Source organism: Monopterus albus, unplaced genomic scaffold (genome assembly GCF_001952655.1).
Source record: "Monopterus albus unplaced genomic scaffold, M_albus_1.0 scaffold555.1, whole genome shotgun sequence".
Classification (NCBI taxonomy): Eukaryota; Metazoa; Chordata; class Actinopteri; order Synbranchiformes; family Synbranchidae; genus Monopterus; species Monopterus albus.
Genome location: NW_018128435.1, coordinates 40,578 through 56,861, shown reverse-complemented (window position 1 = coordinate 56,861; position 16,284 = coordinate 40,578). Strand labels below are relative to the sequence as shown.

Genomic DNA, 16,284 nt, shown 5'->3' with positions numbered 1-16,284 from the left:
GAAGAGTGATGGTAGATTGGTAGATCAAGCAAACGCATTTCGGAATAGTGATGGTAGATCAAGCAAACGCATTTCGAATATAACGTCGCAAAAAAGTCCTCCTCCCGTTCCGCATGGAATGGGAGGAATGTTTTCGGTACGTTTTCGGTTTCTTACTTGATTCGGCTCCCCCACTCATTTTATACCCTTTAGTAGAAATTAATTTGAAGGCTGACAAGGTAGTTCGCTCACTGGAGTTTTGCAGTAGCTCGTGCGGTTGGCTGTGCATGTTTGGTGACTTGTGTGTCAGAAAAGACAAGATCTCATACTGGCTGCCCTGCATGTCAGTCAAGTAGCAAATGCCGTAGGGAGGATGATAGGCTATATATGAATCATTGTCACTTCCTGCTTTTCCTGTTAGGGGTCGCCACAGCGAATCGTCACACTGACCATTCGCATGTTAACATTTGGCACGTGTTTTACGCCAGATACATCTCATTTATTTTTGAATGGCACGCGATCTACCAACACTACCTTTGCGATCAACCGGTCGATCGCGCTCGACGTATTGGGCACCCCTGGTCTAGACCTTACTTTGTAAAGTGTCCTGAGATGACTTTTGTTGTGATTTGGCACTCTACAAATAAAATTACATTTTGAATTTGAATTAATAGAGTAAACTTGTTTTAATATTACTGCAGCGGTATTTCACGTTGTGGTCTTGAGACTGCTCTGAAATAAAATGTCACACTGTATTGTCTACATCCTCCAGAGATTTCCTTCTGACTTTGCATTTATAATAGAGGCACAGTAATGTTCCACTAAATGTCAGGGTACAGGGTTATACAGTTGCACTGTTTTTTTTTTGTTTTTTTTTATCTAGAGGGATAATCACCTTTATTGGCCAAGTATGTTACACACAAGGAATTTATTTCCGGTACAGAACCGAGGCAATCATCTTAGGGGGGTTCGGTGTCTTGCCCAAGGACACTTTGACATGTGGACTGCAGGCACCGAGATTCAAACCTTCAACCTTCTGGTTGGGAGGCGACTGCTCTACCCACCGCACTGTTGCCTCCCCCTATTTGATGCCCATACTGACATAACAAAGATTTGAAACCACATGTCAACTGGTCCAGCATTTCAGCTATAACAGAAGCAGTTTATCCTTAAATCATTTGAAGCAGTGACGTTGGTACCTCCACCTAAACACAGGTGCCTTGCGTCCACCATACTGTATATTTAGGGCAAGTGTTCATCAGGAAAGTTTTTGAAAAAAAATTCCCATAAACTTTCACCCACACCTTAGACTCTGTTTGAGAGTCATCCTTAGACTGGATGTCTGAGTGGACATAGTCATCTGATTCATTATTGCTCTGTACAGCAAGAGCGCAGAAGGGAGTTTGGAGTATTTTTAATTCCACGAGATGCATATGACAACAAACATTCTTAATGAAGTGGTATGAGTAAATCCCATTTCATGGAGCAGACCTTGTTTTCTGTTGGCATTGCGTGACAGGAGGCCACAATTACAGTACACCTGCAACTTCCAAATGTTTTCTCCCTTTACTTGAAGCTAAACAGCTCTTGTGTCCACCTCCTTGCCTGCACAATGGTCAAGGAATTGTTGTTCCAATCATGTTTCATTTGTTGTTTGAGAGGCAGTAGAATAAAGAAAGGATATTTTGTCTTCTTTTAATGATATTCTCAGTTCCTCAGTATAAAACCAGGACTCTCTCCTGGATCTTTGAATAAATGAATTTATTTGATGATGTAAACATACTGATTTAAAGTAGGTACAATTAAGGCACAAAAAGCCGAAAGGCTTACTTTCACCGTGTTCTTCACATGTAACAAGTAGCATGACAAGAACAACATGCAGTACACAACAAAACCAAGTACACCCGTGTGCAGTATCACTAAAATGATAATGATTTAAACATGTACCTTGCAATAACTATTACTTTTAAGTTGAAATGTATGTTATTTGACCTTATGTGTGATTAAAAATAAATGGGTCAGAGTACACAGAAATTACTGTCCCCATCATACGATGTCAAAGCATCAAAAATGGATTTACCTGTGACTGCTGGACATTGTAGTGATATTGACCAGGGGGTTCTCAATTTTGTTCTATACTGTAGGATTAAAGCACATAACAAAACTTAAAAACAGTACCTGCCTATCACATCTTTTAATTATTATAAAGATTATTTCCTGGGAAAGGGGTGCTTTACGTGAGCTTGGCACAGCTGATGGTTCTGAATATTATGACGTTTTGTTATTGAGAAGAAAACAGACAGATCAGAGCTGCAGTAAACTAAAAATGCTTTGTTGTTACAAGAAAACAATCCTTTTCAATTGGAAATCAAAAACATCATTACATATCAATCACTGGACCTTCTCACAGAACCATCACAATAGACAAAATGATATTTACCCACGAGAGCAATTTATCAGCTCTAACGAACCCCCTCTTAACTCAGACACCTGGGGCCGAGGCCAGGCATGTCTTCACAAATCTATCAAAATACGACAAGCTGATGTTATTATTATTAGTCAGTGTTACATTGAATATTGAGCTGTAATGTTCTGATCGTTTCTATTTTCAACTGCAGCATCCTTGGTTTCTCTTCATTTTTCTTTTTCATTTAAGCCTCTTATTAATGAACCAAGAGGATTCCTGTGTTCAATTGTCCTGTAACCATTGTTTTTTCCTCCATGTTCTTTTTCTTTTAACATCTTATGCTTTGTGTTGCAATAAAAAATGTTTTGCTGCTGCAGTTGGGAACAAACACTGCACTATTGTTGCATTGTTCCAGAGTTGACTCAGAATTTAACAGTGAACTGTTTAAAGCTACTCTTTCTTCTGCTTTCACTCTTAGGGCACTCCTGACTGATTTTTTTTTTTTTTAAACCAGTGAACTAGATTTTTGTTTCTAACATAGCTGCGCACCATTTGTGCTGATGAGTCAACCAGGAGTGTTTCATGTCCATTCAAATCCCGACAATGTGCCGGCTCTGTCGTCTCCTATTGGCTGTGTATAAAATAAACAGGATGTATAGTTTTGGCAACCTACTGTAGATGCCTAAAATAACCTCTACAGCTTCACAGTAATAGCTAGTAAGTCTCATTAGAAGGGGTTAATATTTGTTTGTCTGGCATCCTGTAGATTCTGTTTTATATAAGAAAATATGGGCTTAATGGTTTTCCTAAGGTAGTGATTACTTCACTGGTGTTTAAACTGATGTGAATTTTCCTTCATGGATGAATTGCTTATTTCATGGTTAACAGCTGTCATGGAATTAAAGTGTTTTCTCTCATCTACGTTTCTTTCCTGATATTCATCTCTTCCTCTGCCTCTCTTCCTCCTTCTTAGTCTGGTAGTTGTGGTTGATCTGTTGCAAGCAGTTGAATCCATCAGAACATTATTGACATTGTAGCTTCTGTCATCCTTACTGTTGATAAGACACTGCAGGAGGCAGCTGAAATCCTTTCTGACTGTGTGTGTGTGTGTGTGTGCGTGCGTGCGTGCGTGCGTGCGTGCGGTGCTCACAGACCTCTTCAGCCTGTTTGCCAGTGATCTGGGTGCCTATGCTGCCAAGGAAGATATAGAAGCGGTTCTGCAGGTCCTGGATGGAGAAGTCCCAGCCTCCCTTAAGAAGTGCTTCACTGAGGTCAGCACACAGCACAGCCTGTCACCACACTGACACATCACAACACTGACAACCATAATTAGTGAAGTATAACTCAGTTTGGACTAGTGGTAATGATACCACTGCAAACTTGCATATCACCCCCATTTTCTTGGACTGTATCACTGAGTTTGTTTTTATCATTACAGAGGTGTTTGTCACATGCTCATGAGCAGCTTTTGTTACTAGTTGCCCACATTAAGCCAACTCCACAGAGATGATACAAGGTCTGGCATTACAGAACGTTACTGTACTGGTTATTAGAAAACAAAAGCCCCTTTCAAATCACAATCCAGTGCAGAAAATTCCATAAGTCACAACACAGGAAAGTAAGTAATCCCACACTGTTGGATAACATTCATATATAGGCCTAATGTTTAGATGGACTGTCCTGGTTTTTCACTTTTACTCAGTGTGCCTCCTCTACTTCCTCATTAAGTTATTTTCTACATTTCCAGTGTAATATTTATTCCTTAATGGACAGGTACGTTTTCACTTGTCTTGTGGACATCTGTGCTGAAGCTTTTTACCTACACCGCAATAGAATTCATGTGAATCGAATTTCACTGGCCATGCTCATAGCATTAACATTTTTAAACACATGTTGGCAATTTACATTTCAGCTCAGTCATAAGGTACTGTACTATCATAGGAACAACAAGGATGTTACTGCTTATTACTCTGTGGTTACTATACCAAAACCACCAGGTGTTTCCAGGTAAGAAATCACTATGCTCAAGGTGGCATTCAATGAGTCATTTTCTTTACATTGTGAAGGGATTATGCTGATATTACAGTGAGAATTGTGGAAATGAGTATAATATTGTTTTTTTTATTGTTAGCATATTAACATGTTATTGAACAGTTGCAGTTAGTAATAACCCTGGTGACATGACCATTGTGGTTCCTGTGAAAAGTGATTTTTTTTCATGCTATATATACATAGTTGTACTGTTAAGAGGTCGGTCTGGCCACTTGCTTAAGGATAAGACATACTGTCTTACGCACTGAAGAGCAACATGCACATTTATTTCTCTTTTACAATAATATGTGCCTGTTTACTCCTTATAAAACTGCATAGCTAGTTTTTAATGCTCCATTATTTTGTTTAATTTGGAAGCAGGCAGAGTTTCAACAGCCACAAGAAGTTGAATTTGTCATGATCTCCCACATTTTTGTGGCACTTATGAATTAAAGAATTATATCCTCCAGCCACCCTGGATGTTGCTGGGAGCAGTAACAAAGGTCCTTTTGAAGTGCTGTCTCTGGACCTGTGAATTTCAGCACTGTGTGCAACAGTGATGAGTTTCTATTTAGACATTGTCCGTATTTACCCATCTTCATTATTCTGTCAGTGCTGCATGTTTTGATTGTTGATCCATCTGGTCACAGTTTATTCATGATCAAATGTGGAATGGTGCTGGTTGTCCAGTATGTTTGTCACCTGTCTGCAACTTTCACCTTGAGGTCTCAGGGTATGTTTTATTTATTTATGTTTACTTACCATCCTTGCTTAAGGATGACACTATGACATAGTGAAAAATGCTTGTCACAATGTTCCTGAGCCCAGGCAGTTACTCATTTTGTGCATCCAACAGTCAAAAACATTGAGATTACAATGATAAAACATTTAAGTTAGTGAAGCAAAGAAAATGTGTCCTACTTTACCTGACAAAGGAGTCAGACAAATAATTGTCAAAAGCAGATGTTGATTAATTTTCTGTAGTTCATCAAACAAATGAATCACCCTCTGGTTTCAGCACAGTATTCATTATTGTTAAAAGTTTGTTCCAGTCAAATGAGCATCAACACATGAACCCACCGGATAAAAGATGATGCAGAATGGTAATGGCGATACAAACCTGCTTTTGGTTTTTCACAGAATAGGTCTCATTGTGTCTTTGTGTGTGTTGTCCCAGGGGGACAAGGTGAACTATGAGCGCTTCAGGACCTGGCTTCTGCAGAACAAGGAGGCCTTCACTTTGTCCAGATGGCTTCTGTCTGGAGGAGTGTGTGTCACGCTCACTGATGACAGTGACACCCCCACCTTCTACCAGACCCTGGCTGGTGTCACACATTGTAAGTTCCACTGACACCCTGAATTGATTTTTACATGTTACATATCCACATACTGTGGAAGCAGGTGTTTAACTTTTAGATGGTTGCTGTTTTTGCCATGTTTTTTTTATACTACACTATAAAGTCCTACATAAAATCCAGTCTTCAGATAATGCCAAACATTGTTAAAGGTGCACTAACTAAGATTTTACACATTGTTTGATAAATAAAATGAGAATGGGAGCAATTTAGGCTTTGTGTAACATCAATGCTTTGTGTCACATTAGCAGTAACCAGAGTGTTCTACTGGACTGACACATTTAATGTTAGTCAGCTAGTGCTAGTTCAGACTGGAGGCTGCATTTTGTACAGTTTGTCTCAACCAGGCATGCTTAGTTTATATCATCCCTAGGAAGGGCAAAGGGGGTTAGCTGTAGCTTGTGGTGTCAGTTTGTTTTGAGTCTCACTAGACCCTCTAGGCTAAAAGGCTTTGCATACCTGTGCTATAATGGCTCACATGTATGTTTCCACAGCTGTACTTGTGTACAGCACAGTCACACTATAATCACTAATCTGCACTGCTGCACTACATGAATGCATGAATGAATTACTTGCTGACGTGACCTAAATCTGTTCTCAGTTTTATCTCTCTCTTTATCTATCTATCCATCTATCTATGTATGTTTGTTTGTTTATTTATTTATGAGAACAAACAAAGATGCAAAGATGAAGCCAAGATGGAAACAATGTTAATTTTTTTTATGTATCATTTTCTTCATTTTGGTTATTTAATTTTTCAGTGTTACAGTATCTATGCAAGGCATTGAGATAAAAAGGAGTTGCTATGGTTGAACTTTTACAATTTCATTAGATCATTTATGATAGAAATTCTGCATTTTTTTTACTGCAATGTGTATTTTAAAATCACTACATGAAAAATAAAAACCATACATTTCTTTAAAGTTGCAGGCAACATAAATTTAACCAAGCTTTATCTTGCCAGTTAAGGACAGAGGGCAGGAAAGAACTTATGGACACTGCTTTTCATCTCCCCGTTCCCAGCTTATCCTCTTAACTCTGTGTCTCAGTATGTTTGTTTGTGTTGGAGAGAGAGTGACTGACACACTCCTGGTCATGACTCTTTCCAGAACAAGAACGTAAAGCTTGACTTGTGGCAGAGCTAATCACAGTGAATCCTGTGCTAACTTGCTAGATTCTGACACTGCCATAGTATTGTCCAAGTGGAAGTCCTTCTGGGCAGGGTGGTGTAGTGTGATTGCAGCTGTTGCAGAGACTTTACTATGCTACATGCTCAATGTGACAGCACCTCTCTAAGGATGTTCCCCTGATAATGGTATGGTACACCTGCTGCCACTCGGAGAGAGTCACACCTCTAGGTGGGTATCAGGTCATTCGGGCACTTGCTGTAGAGTCATGAGTAGTAAATTAACTCATCTGTGGCTGAGACTCAGGTAGTTGTGACTGACATTCATGGCCACTTGTTTGCATTCATGTTTGGTTGCTGTCATATTGTTCAACCTTTTAGTTAGATTGATGAATAAGAACTGATATTTCTCCTTGTTGGACTTGTGGTTAGGGTTGGATATCACACCTTAAAACCTTGGTAACAACTGAGGTGTATTTACAGGACCTAGTATTGAAAACTGAATCTTTCATTAGTTGTCCTGTGAGACCTGTGCTCTTCTTTTTATTTTCGTACACTCACCTTGTACTTATTTAGATCAAATAGTTCCTGATTTACTTCATGTCTGCATTTTGCTTGAGGTCTTCAATGGCTGCTTGTGTTTAGGTAACATTCAGAAATGGCTTTCCATATGATATTAGCACCATACTATCAGGTCTGGTATCAAAAATGTCAATCAGTTCTACTTGTGAGGCTTATTGTGCTACTCAAGGAATCCATGTTACTTTACAGACCTATAACTAAATAGTCAGGCACGGATGCTGAACTTTTCAGGAGTGCAAGTCTTTAGGCTCATCTACCACTAATACATTTAAAATCTTTTAGCATTTGGCAGTGTGGACTGCCAGATGCATATTTTAAAGGTTGTCATCATTACAAAGATTTGAAATAAAGCAAAGAATGACACTAGTTTAACGTCGACTGCTACACCGATGTTTGCAGAAGCAGGGAGCGACCCTGGATACCTGATGTGCAGGAGGCCATCCATAGTCAGGGTAATGTGTTGTATAGATTAGCAGACATTTGCATGAGAAATGTTCAGCATGACAAACAAAAGTATTTCTTTCTTTCTTGCCTGGCAGGACTAATCACTGACAGATTCAAAGGTGGCTGCTGTTGTTTCCTCCCAGTTGCTGATTTTACTTTTTAGGCATAGCTGTTCTTTAGGACCACTGTACGTGGGTCAGTGTGTGCTTGTTTTATGATTATGGCTAAGGACGTGGTCTTCCATGGGTTTGGTTGAGTCAGCTATGCCCAACTGAGTTTTGAGACAGAAATGTAGTCTCTGGACTAAGGCTCCCCGTCTTAGTCCATAATCCTCAATAATTTATCAGTCACATATTTCCATGCCATCTCATGTCATGTCATGTCATGTCATCCACACACATAGGTGGAGTGCTCTTGGCTATCTAGTTTGGTGTATTGTCGATGTGTTTTTGTCTGCGTCCTTAGTTATGTCTAGCAGAGCATGTGTATAGCCGACAAGAGTTACTCGACATTGAATCATGCTGTGATATTGGTGCTTCAAGTGACTACCAGTGGGCTCACAACATTCTGGAGAACATTGCTAGACCAGCAGAGTCGCAGTGGATTGTTGGTTGGCCTAGCAAGTGACGGAGAAGGAGAAGGGAACAGAAGCAGAAGTGGGGATAGTGGGCCGGCGTACAGGCTAGGCTAAAGAAGTTACCGGACAAACCCCCGTTTCCAAGTATCTTCCTTACAAATGCAAGATCCATCTTGAACAAAATGGATAAACTGGAGCTACAGATTGCTTTGAACAGCTTCATCCAGACCTGTTGTGTGATAATCATAACCAAAAGCTGGCTACATCCACTCATCCCTGACACCACGGTGCAGCTAATGGCCCACACTAGCTACCGGCAGGACAGGAGCAGTGAGTCGGGTGAGAGCAAAGGAGGGCCCTGTGTTTACATTTAAAATGACTGGTGTACGAACAGCAGGATTGTGGCCAGACACTGCTACCCTGATCTCAAAACTGTATAATGCTGTCAGATCTGAACTGAAGAGAGGCATTAGGGAGGCAAAGGAGCCCTACAAGGAAAAAATCAAAGACCACCTCATGCACAAAGACTAACGGAAGGTGTGGCTAGGATTATACCACATTACGAACTACAAAGGCAGCACTAACAGCTCTGCCCCCACTGATGGTTGACTGGCGGAGGAGCTAAACTGCTTCTTTGCCTGGTTTAAGGTCAAGGGGACAACTACAACAGTCCGAACTCCTCCACCCAAAGGAAATACCAATGTACTCGACCTGAACGAACACGATGTGAGATGTTCTCTGAGGTCAGTGAACCCGAGAAAGGCTGCAGGTCCAGATGGAGTACCTAGTAAAGTACTCCAGACTTGTGTGGACCAGCTTGCTGGGGTTTTGACACACATCTTTAATATTTCCTTGGCACTAGCTGTTGTACCACCCTGCTTAAAGTCATCAACCATCGTTCCACTCCCTAAAAAGTCAGCCTCGGAGGACCTGAACGACTACAGAGCAGTTGCACTGACACTAGTAATAATGAAGTGCTTGAGAAATTGGTGTTACAGCACATCAAGGCTAGCCTCCCACCTTCCTTTGACCCACTTCAGTTTGCCTACAGAGGCAACAGGTCAACTGAGGATGCAATAGCCATCACAGTCCACACTGCACTGAGAAACCTGGAACATCAAAAGAGCTACGTGAGAATTCTCTTCATTGATTTTAGCTCAGCCTTTAACACAGTCATTCCGGACATTCTCACTGATAAACTGCTGGGCTTAGGCCTCTCCCTCCCTATCTGCTCCTGGATCAAAGACTTCCTCCTGAATCGTCCACAGAGAGTCAGAACTGCCCCCTACATGTCTTCTTCCATCACAGGGCTGTGTGCTGAGTCCAGTCCTCTACTCTCTGTACACATATGATTGCAAGCCAGCTCACCTGTCCAATAACATCACCAAGTTTGCTGACGACACAACTGTGGTCAGGCTCATCTCTGGGGCAGATGAGACAGCGTACAGAGATGAGGCCCAGACACTGTCTGGGTGGTGTCCAGCCAACAATCTGGCACTGAACACCACAAAGACAGAGGACATAATGCTGGACTTCAAGAGAAAACGCAATGCAGACCCATCGTCTCTCTACGTCAGTGGGGAATGTGTGGGAAGGGTGCACACATTTAAATTCCTGGGTTTTCACATCTATGAGGACCTCTCTTGGTCACCTGACACCACAGCTACCATCAACAAAGCACCACAGACACTCCATTTCCTCAGAGTGCTAAAGAGGAACGGCGTAGAAAGGAAGCTGCTGGTGGCATTCTACCAGTCGATGCACTTTAAACTGTGCAATCTTAATTATCTCTGCATATTTATATTTGAATATTTGTATTATTCTGTTATGATCGTCTACCTTTTTAATGTTGTCATTTTATCCTTTTTATCTTTTAAGTCTTGTGTTGTGTGTTTTTATGGTGAATACACACCACTTGAGTAGCAACCGATAATTTCGTTGCACACATATGTACAATGACAATAAAGCCTTCTGATTCTGATCTCCTTATAGTCCTGCTCAGGTTCCAAATCATTAATTTTATGTCCAGTGCTCCCTTTTAGTCTGTTGAAGTTAAAATATCTGAGCCAAGAAGCAGAGTTGAACAGTGGCAGTAAGAAGGAGATTGATTGCTTCCATGTCAGGCCAAGGTCAGCTGCCCCAGAGGAAAAGGGAACAGCCCTCTCAGGCAGTACACTACATTCATCAGGGTGCTGCTTCACCAACCAGCATCATCTGAGGACCTGTGACCACTGAGCTGCTAAAAACATGCTTTCAAGAATGTTGTTTGAACGGCCCAGCCAGGAAGCCATGGGAGATGTCTGACAGGAACTGACCGCCATCTTATTTGTGTGTCTGTGTTTTGACACCTGTCATATGTATCGACTCCATGTCAAAGGCTAGCTAGCTGACTGCTGAATCCTATTACCTTAAGCTGTGGATTAGCATGTTGGAAGGGCAAGGTTGGTTCATTGACCCTGGCAGAGCTTCATCTACTATATTGGTCTGATCTGTATAACTTAGTTACAAGCTGACTCAAATACCATTCCACTTGGTGGCAGTTACATAACCCCACCTTGGGTTTGCAGTGACATCATGATCGCTGTTGTGGTTACTCTGCCCCTCACTAGGCCACTACATGTTTATGGAATAGTCTGCCCCCGTGTATTAGATCTGCACCCACACTGGCAGCTTGTAAGTCCCAGCTACAAACTCACTTATTCTCCTTGGCTTTTAAAACAAACTGAGAAGCTTCTGTGTGTCTTATTTTCTTTTTATTCTTTAGTTTCATGTGTGACTTATATGGTTCTTTTTTTTTTGGTCTTTTTGCTATTTGTTATTCTCTGTGCAGCACTTTAGTCAACTGATGTTTTTAAATGTGCTTATAAATAAATGTGACTTTAATTAACCACAGTACAAACAGGTTACTTTGAGTACATCGTTCAGCTTATTTATGGAAAGCTAATCGTTGTCAATAATTGGAATTACACTGATCAGGCATAACATTATGACTGCTTGTACATCTGTATGCACTTCAGTGAAACACTTCTGCCTTAACAATTGTGTTTATGAAGCTCAAAATGTTTCAGTTTTTGGTGAGATTGTCATAAATGTATAAATTCAATTATATGTTCATTACTGAGGTCATAGTTAAAGGTTGTGTTGGAGTAGACTACATTATATTAAGAGGTGTTCCTAATATTCTAACCCTCCCATGTATGTCAGTGGGCAGGACAAACATATACAGACACCTCTGAATATATCACAGATTTTCCTGAAGAGTGCAGCAGCCGTTTGTATTTCTCCATTTCTTCTCCTGTCTTCCTGCAGTGGAGGAGTCTGACATTATAGACTTGGAGAAGCGCTACTGGCTGCTGAAAGCCCAGTCCAGAACTGGCCACTTGGAAACCTTTGTCCCCCTGATCTCTCCTCCCATCCACGCCGCACTCAGTGAAGGTTAGACAATATGTATTCAAGTGTTCTCAGAGGTGCATTTACTTTTAGACTTTTAATTCTTGCCCTCAGCATTGAATAAACTCATATTTTAAGGCTTGTTTTCTGTATAAATGTTTTTTTGTTATGATCTTGTTTTCTAGGCTTGTTTCACGCCTTTGATGAGAATCGGGACAATCACATTGACTTTAAAGAGATCTCTTGTGGGCTTTCTGCATGCTGCAGGGGGCCCATTGCTGAAAGGCAGAAATGTAAGCCATACCGTGGTTTGGAAGAGAGATAAATCCCAGAGGTTTTGCATAATTATTCCAGTTATTATAAGAAGTGTAGTCTGTTTCTTTTTCATAGCCTTTATCTGGATTTTATGTCAAAGTTGAAAAACCAAAATGTTTTTGGAAAGTGCTGATTGGTGCTGTATGTCATTATTACACAATCATTTGAAATGTTGGCTCACAATGAAACTTTTCAGTCAGCGTATGAGCACTGTGCTTTCTCACCGCATTTGTATTTCACCACTACATTGCTTTCTTTCACTGGCAGTTTGCTTCAAAGTGTTCGATGTGGACCGTGATGGGTTTCTGTCGCGAGATGAATTGCATGAAATGGTGGTGGCTTTGCTGGAGGTGTGGAAGGACAATCGCACAGACACACTCCCTGTAAGTTCATATTGGAATTACTACACAGATAATAGAAATTTCAGTTTTTGCATTAAAACCACGTGCCTGTCTGTTGTTGTTTCTGATCGACTTTGAAAGCTGTGCTCTTCTATTAATGATTAGGTTTAACTATAGAAAACACACTGGGTAATGTTATGAACATTAGCAGTGGTTCCCAAATGGTGCGCCATGAGGGAAGTCCAGGTGTGCTGTAGAGTTTTGTGACAACCATACATTAGTATCGCGTTATACAACTATACAAAAGGTTGTGAATGAATTTTAAATTCATTATATCAGTACTTTGTATGCACTCATTTCCCAATTCAGGGGCAAGTATTATAGCCTAAATGAACTTCCTAAAGAAAAGAAAAGAACTGTCAGTAGACGGTATCATCAAAGCTGTCTGTTATATGGCATCTGCTTTACCGCAGATGTCAACAGCCAGAGTGTGTCATCTGTCATGTGAAGTTAGCTAATGCTAGTGTAGTGCCAAGAAAGCTGAAGAGGCACTTGGAAACCAAACATCCCTTCCATTTTGAGAGAGACGTGGCCTAAGAGCATGAGATCTGCACCAGAGGCAGTGAGACTGTTTGTATGACTGTGTGAAATTGTTTGATAAAACAATGGAGGCAAGTTATATGCTAGTGGAACTTATTGCAAAGTAGACAAAACCTTAAATGGTAGCAGAGATGCTCATCCTCCCCGCTTAAAAAAATATATTGCCAGTGTCATGCTAGGTCCAGATTGTCTGCGCATGCATTCTCTTCAATAGCACCAACGATGTAAAAAATCTGCCAGCACTGACAGGCACATGTCTCACTGGCTTGTAAGTGGGAAACAGTATTTACAACAGCTAATGTTTTAATGCTGATTCAGATTTAAATTACATTTAAAATGTTTTCTTTTCAACTTAATGCCAACCAGTTTTCATTCTCAATGCATCTCCTTTCTTCACAATTTTAGACAATTCAGTGCATACTCCTCTCTGTTGAGAGGTATTTACTCTTTATATGCAAATTAGTTTTTATTCCCAGTGCATCTCTCATCTTAGTTTGGGCTGTAAGGAGTGATGACATCCTGATGCTTCACTTTCATATCAGACCGACCCCTCCTCTCTTTCACTCGTTTTATTTGTCATAAGTAAATGCAAATATATGTTTATAGAGTGACAAGGCTGATAACATGTGGTATAAAAGCTATTTTCCATGGACATGAATACAGGTGTGACTTGACTTTTATTTCTATTAAAGTGCAAAGTGTTAAAGTAGTAGATACATTTTTCCCCAGGAAAACTTTGAATACTGTTATAAAAGATGAATGTTTTTGGTTGTTAGCCATGGCTAGGTGGGACGCCTACAAACTACAAACAGGCAGATACTGATCATCCTTGAATTCTACTAATTTCTTGTTTTTGCACGAAGAACTGTTGTAATCCTTTTCACAGAAATAGCTGAGGATAAGTTGATACATTTTGGTACCTTGCAGGAACTGCACAGTACCGTGTCAGACATTGTAAAGGGCATTCTGAAGATGCATGACACAACCAAGGTGAGCCTCACTTCTTGGTAACACAGTCATCTTTGAAAATGTATGAAATTGAAGGCCAAGTGGCCTTGCTGTTTAAATTATGAAATTTATGGTAAATAGCAACCTTCCAGCTGCAACCTTCTTGTCTTACCTCTAAGCTATTTGCACCCACAACACCATAGCATATGAATAGATAATCTTCCATTCTTTTCAGTGTCTGAGATAGATGGAATGTAATAGTGAATCTGAGTATACAGATGTTTGTGTTTCTTTCCTCACCAGCTGGGTCACCTCACCCTGGAGGACTACCAGATCTGGAGTGTGAAGAGTGCCTTGGCCAATGAATTTCTAAACCTGCTTTTTCAGGTGAGTACATCCACACATTTACAAGTTTCGTTGATGGTACCTTTGCAATTTAGCATTTAGCTGTCATCCTTTGTGTTTTCCACATCATTTTATTCATCTAGGTCTGCCACATAGTCCTGGGGCTCAGGCCTGCCACTCCTGAAGAGGAGGGACAAATTATCAGGTACATCCATGTACCTGTCCTCATTATTGCCACAGTTCTTGTGCACAAATATGAAGAATATACTGTTGGACTTAACAATCTCTGGACACTGGATCTGTGTTTCTCTTTTTGTATGTGTGCAGGGGTTGGTTAGAGAGAGAGAGCCGACATGGGCTGCAGAAAGGCCAGAACTGGTTCCTCATCTCCATGGTGTGGTGGCAGCAGTGGAAGGACTATGTGAAATATGTAAGTCAAGTTAAAGAATATGAATTGTACAGATAATGATATGTACTGAAACAGACACTGCATTACCATGTAACAGGATAATGTCACAGACAGTCTTCCCTGTGATACAGTCTACTGTACATTGTTTCAAATAGCTTAGTAGCGAATTAGATGGATTTTGAAAAATGTGGTGCATTAGTGCTTTTATGATTATAATTTGCTAAAACTATTTGGCAACAAATTTCAAAGTGTAAATAGCAGGTATATAATATTGAATAGGGTTTTGATAAAGTCGTACCTTTTGATTAAATAAAGCATATATTTCTTCATGTTGGCTGATCTCCTTTCCATCTAGATCATTTTCTATAGAGAAGTGGTTACCAGTAGCACTTCCTAGGAACACCCAGTTGTTTTCTTGTCAATCAAAGAAATATGCAGATTAAAGAATGGTTATATCTGTGTCAGCTTACAACAACCTGTGCAACAGCATTAATCTTAGCCACAATTCCTGCCAATTTTTTCTGGCACAGGATGAAATTGTCTCCATTATTAACTGTCCCTACTTTGCTCACTGAAGAAATCACAGATGCTGCAGAAATTAAGAGGTCTGGAAGCAGGTCATGTTTTTAGAATAAAAAAAAAACGTATACAGGAATGTTTTAGTAATAATTCAGATGCATTCCTCGTGGTACTGCATGAAAGTTTAGTAGTACCACGAGTATTAATATGTACTGTTAGAATAGTATATCCCATTTGAAGAGACTTTTTCATTCACACCAGTTTAAAATGTGCAAGTGCTACAGTTTTGGATGTTACATGCTTACAATATCAGTTCATGCACAGTAACCTCACACTGGGACAGAAAGCAAACACCACATGAAAGCCAAATAACTACCATCTGCTTACACCTTACATTAGTGTCAGTCATTTTCCAAATTATGTTGTCATATTTTAGCTTTACCCATTTTAGATGATGTATTTCTACTCATCCAAAATGAAGTGGTCAGTTGATAAACCCACCTTAAATATTGTTAAAAATTAAAATTATAAAATGCACATCTCCATTCGTACAACCCCAATTACAAGACAAGTTGGTATGCTGGATGAATTGTAAATAAAAACTGAATGAAATGTTTTGAAAACCCCTTTAACTCCTATATTCATTTGGGAACAGTACAGATGTTCAAATTATTATACTTTATATTGTCGTGCATTATCTTCTGAGGCTAGACATGCAAGGATGGGAATCACTTCACACAACAAGAACTCTTCATTTTCTGGAACCTTACTCTACTTCTGCAGGTCAGTACAAAACATACATCAGTGATGGCATTTCAGCCACCTCAGGTGGCTCCTTTCGATGTAGAGGAGCAGCGGTTCTACTCTGAGCTCCTCCCGGGTGACCGAGCTCCTCACCCTATCTCTAAGGGAGCAC

The 16,284-nt window shown here is 40.2% G+C and overlaps 1 protein-coding gene across 1 annotated transcript in view; it reads left to right on the top strand.

The window, feature by feature from the left end:
* The window catches only part of LOC109953151 (ubiquitin carboxyl-terminal hydrolase 32-like), an 85,008-nt gene that overhangs the window by 31,262 nt on the left and 37,462 nt on the right, over nt 1-16,284 (top strand). The window contains 9 exon segments of the mRNA XM_020588564.1: nt 3,539-3,657; nt 5,595-5,754; nt 11,811-11,936; nt 12,077-12,184; nt 12,474-12,589; nt 14,075-14,137; nt 14,399-14,482; nt 14,584-14,645; nt 14,768-14,870. Of these exon segments, the coding sequence (XP_020444220.1) occupies nt 3,539-3,657; nt 5,595-5,754; nt 11,811-11,936; nt 12,077-12,184; nt 12,474-12,589; nt 14,075-14,137; nt 14,399-14,482; nt 14,584-14,645; nt 14,768-14,870 (941 nt within the window).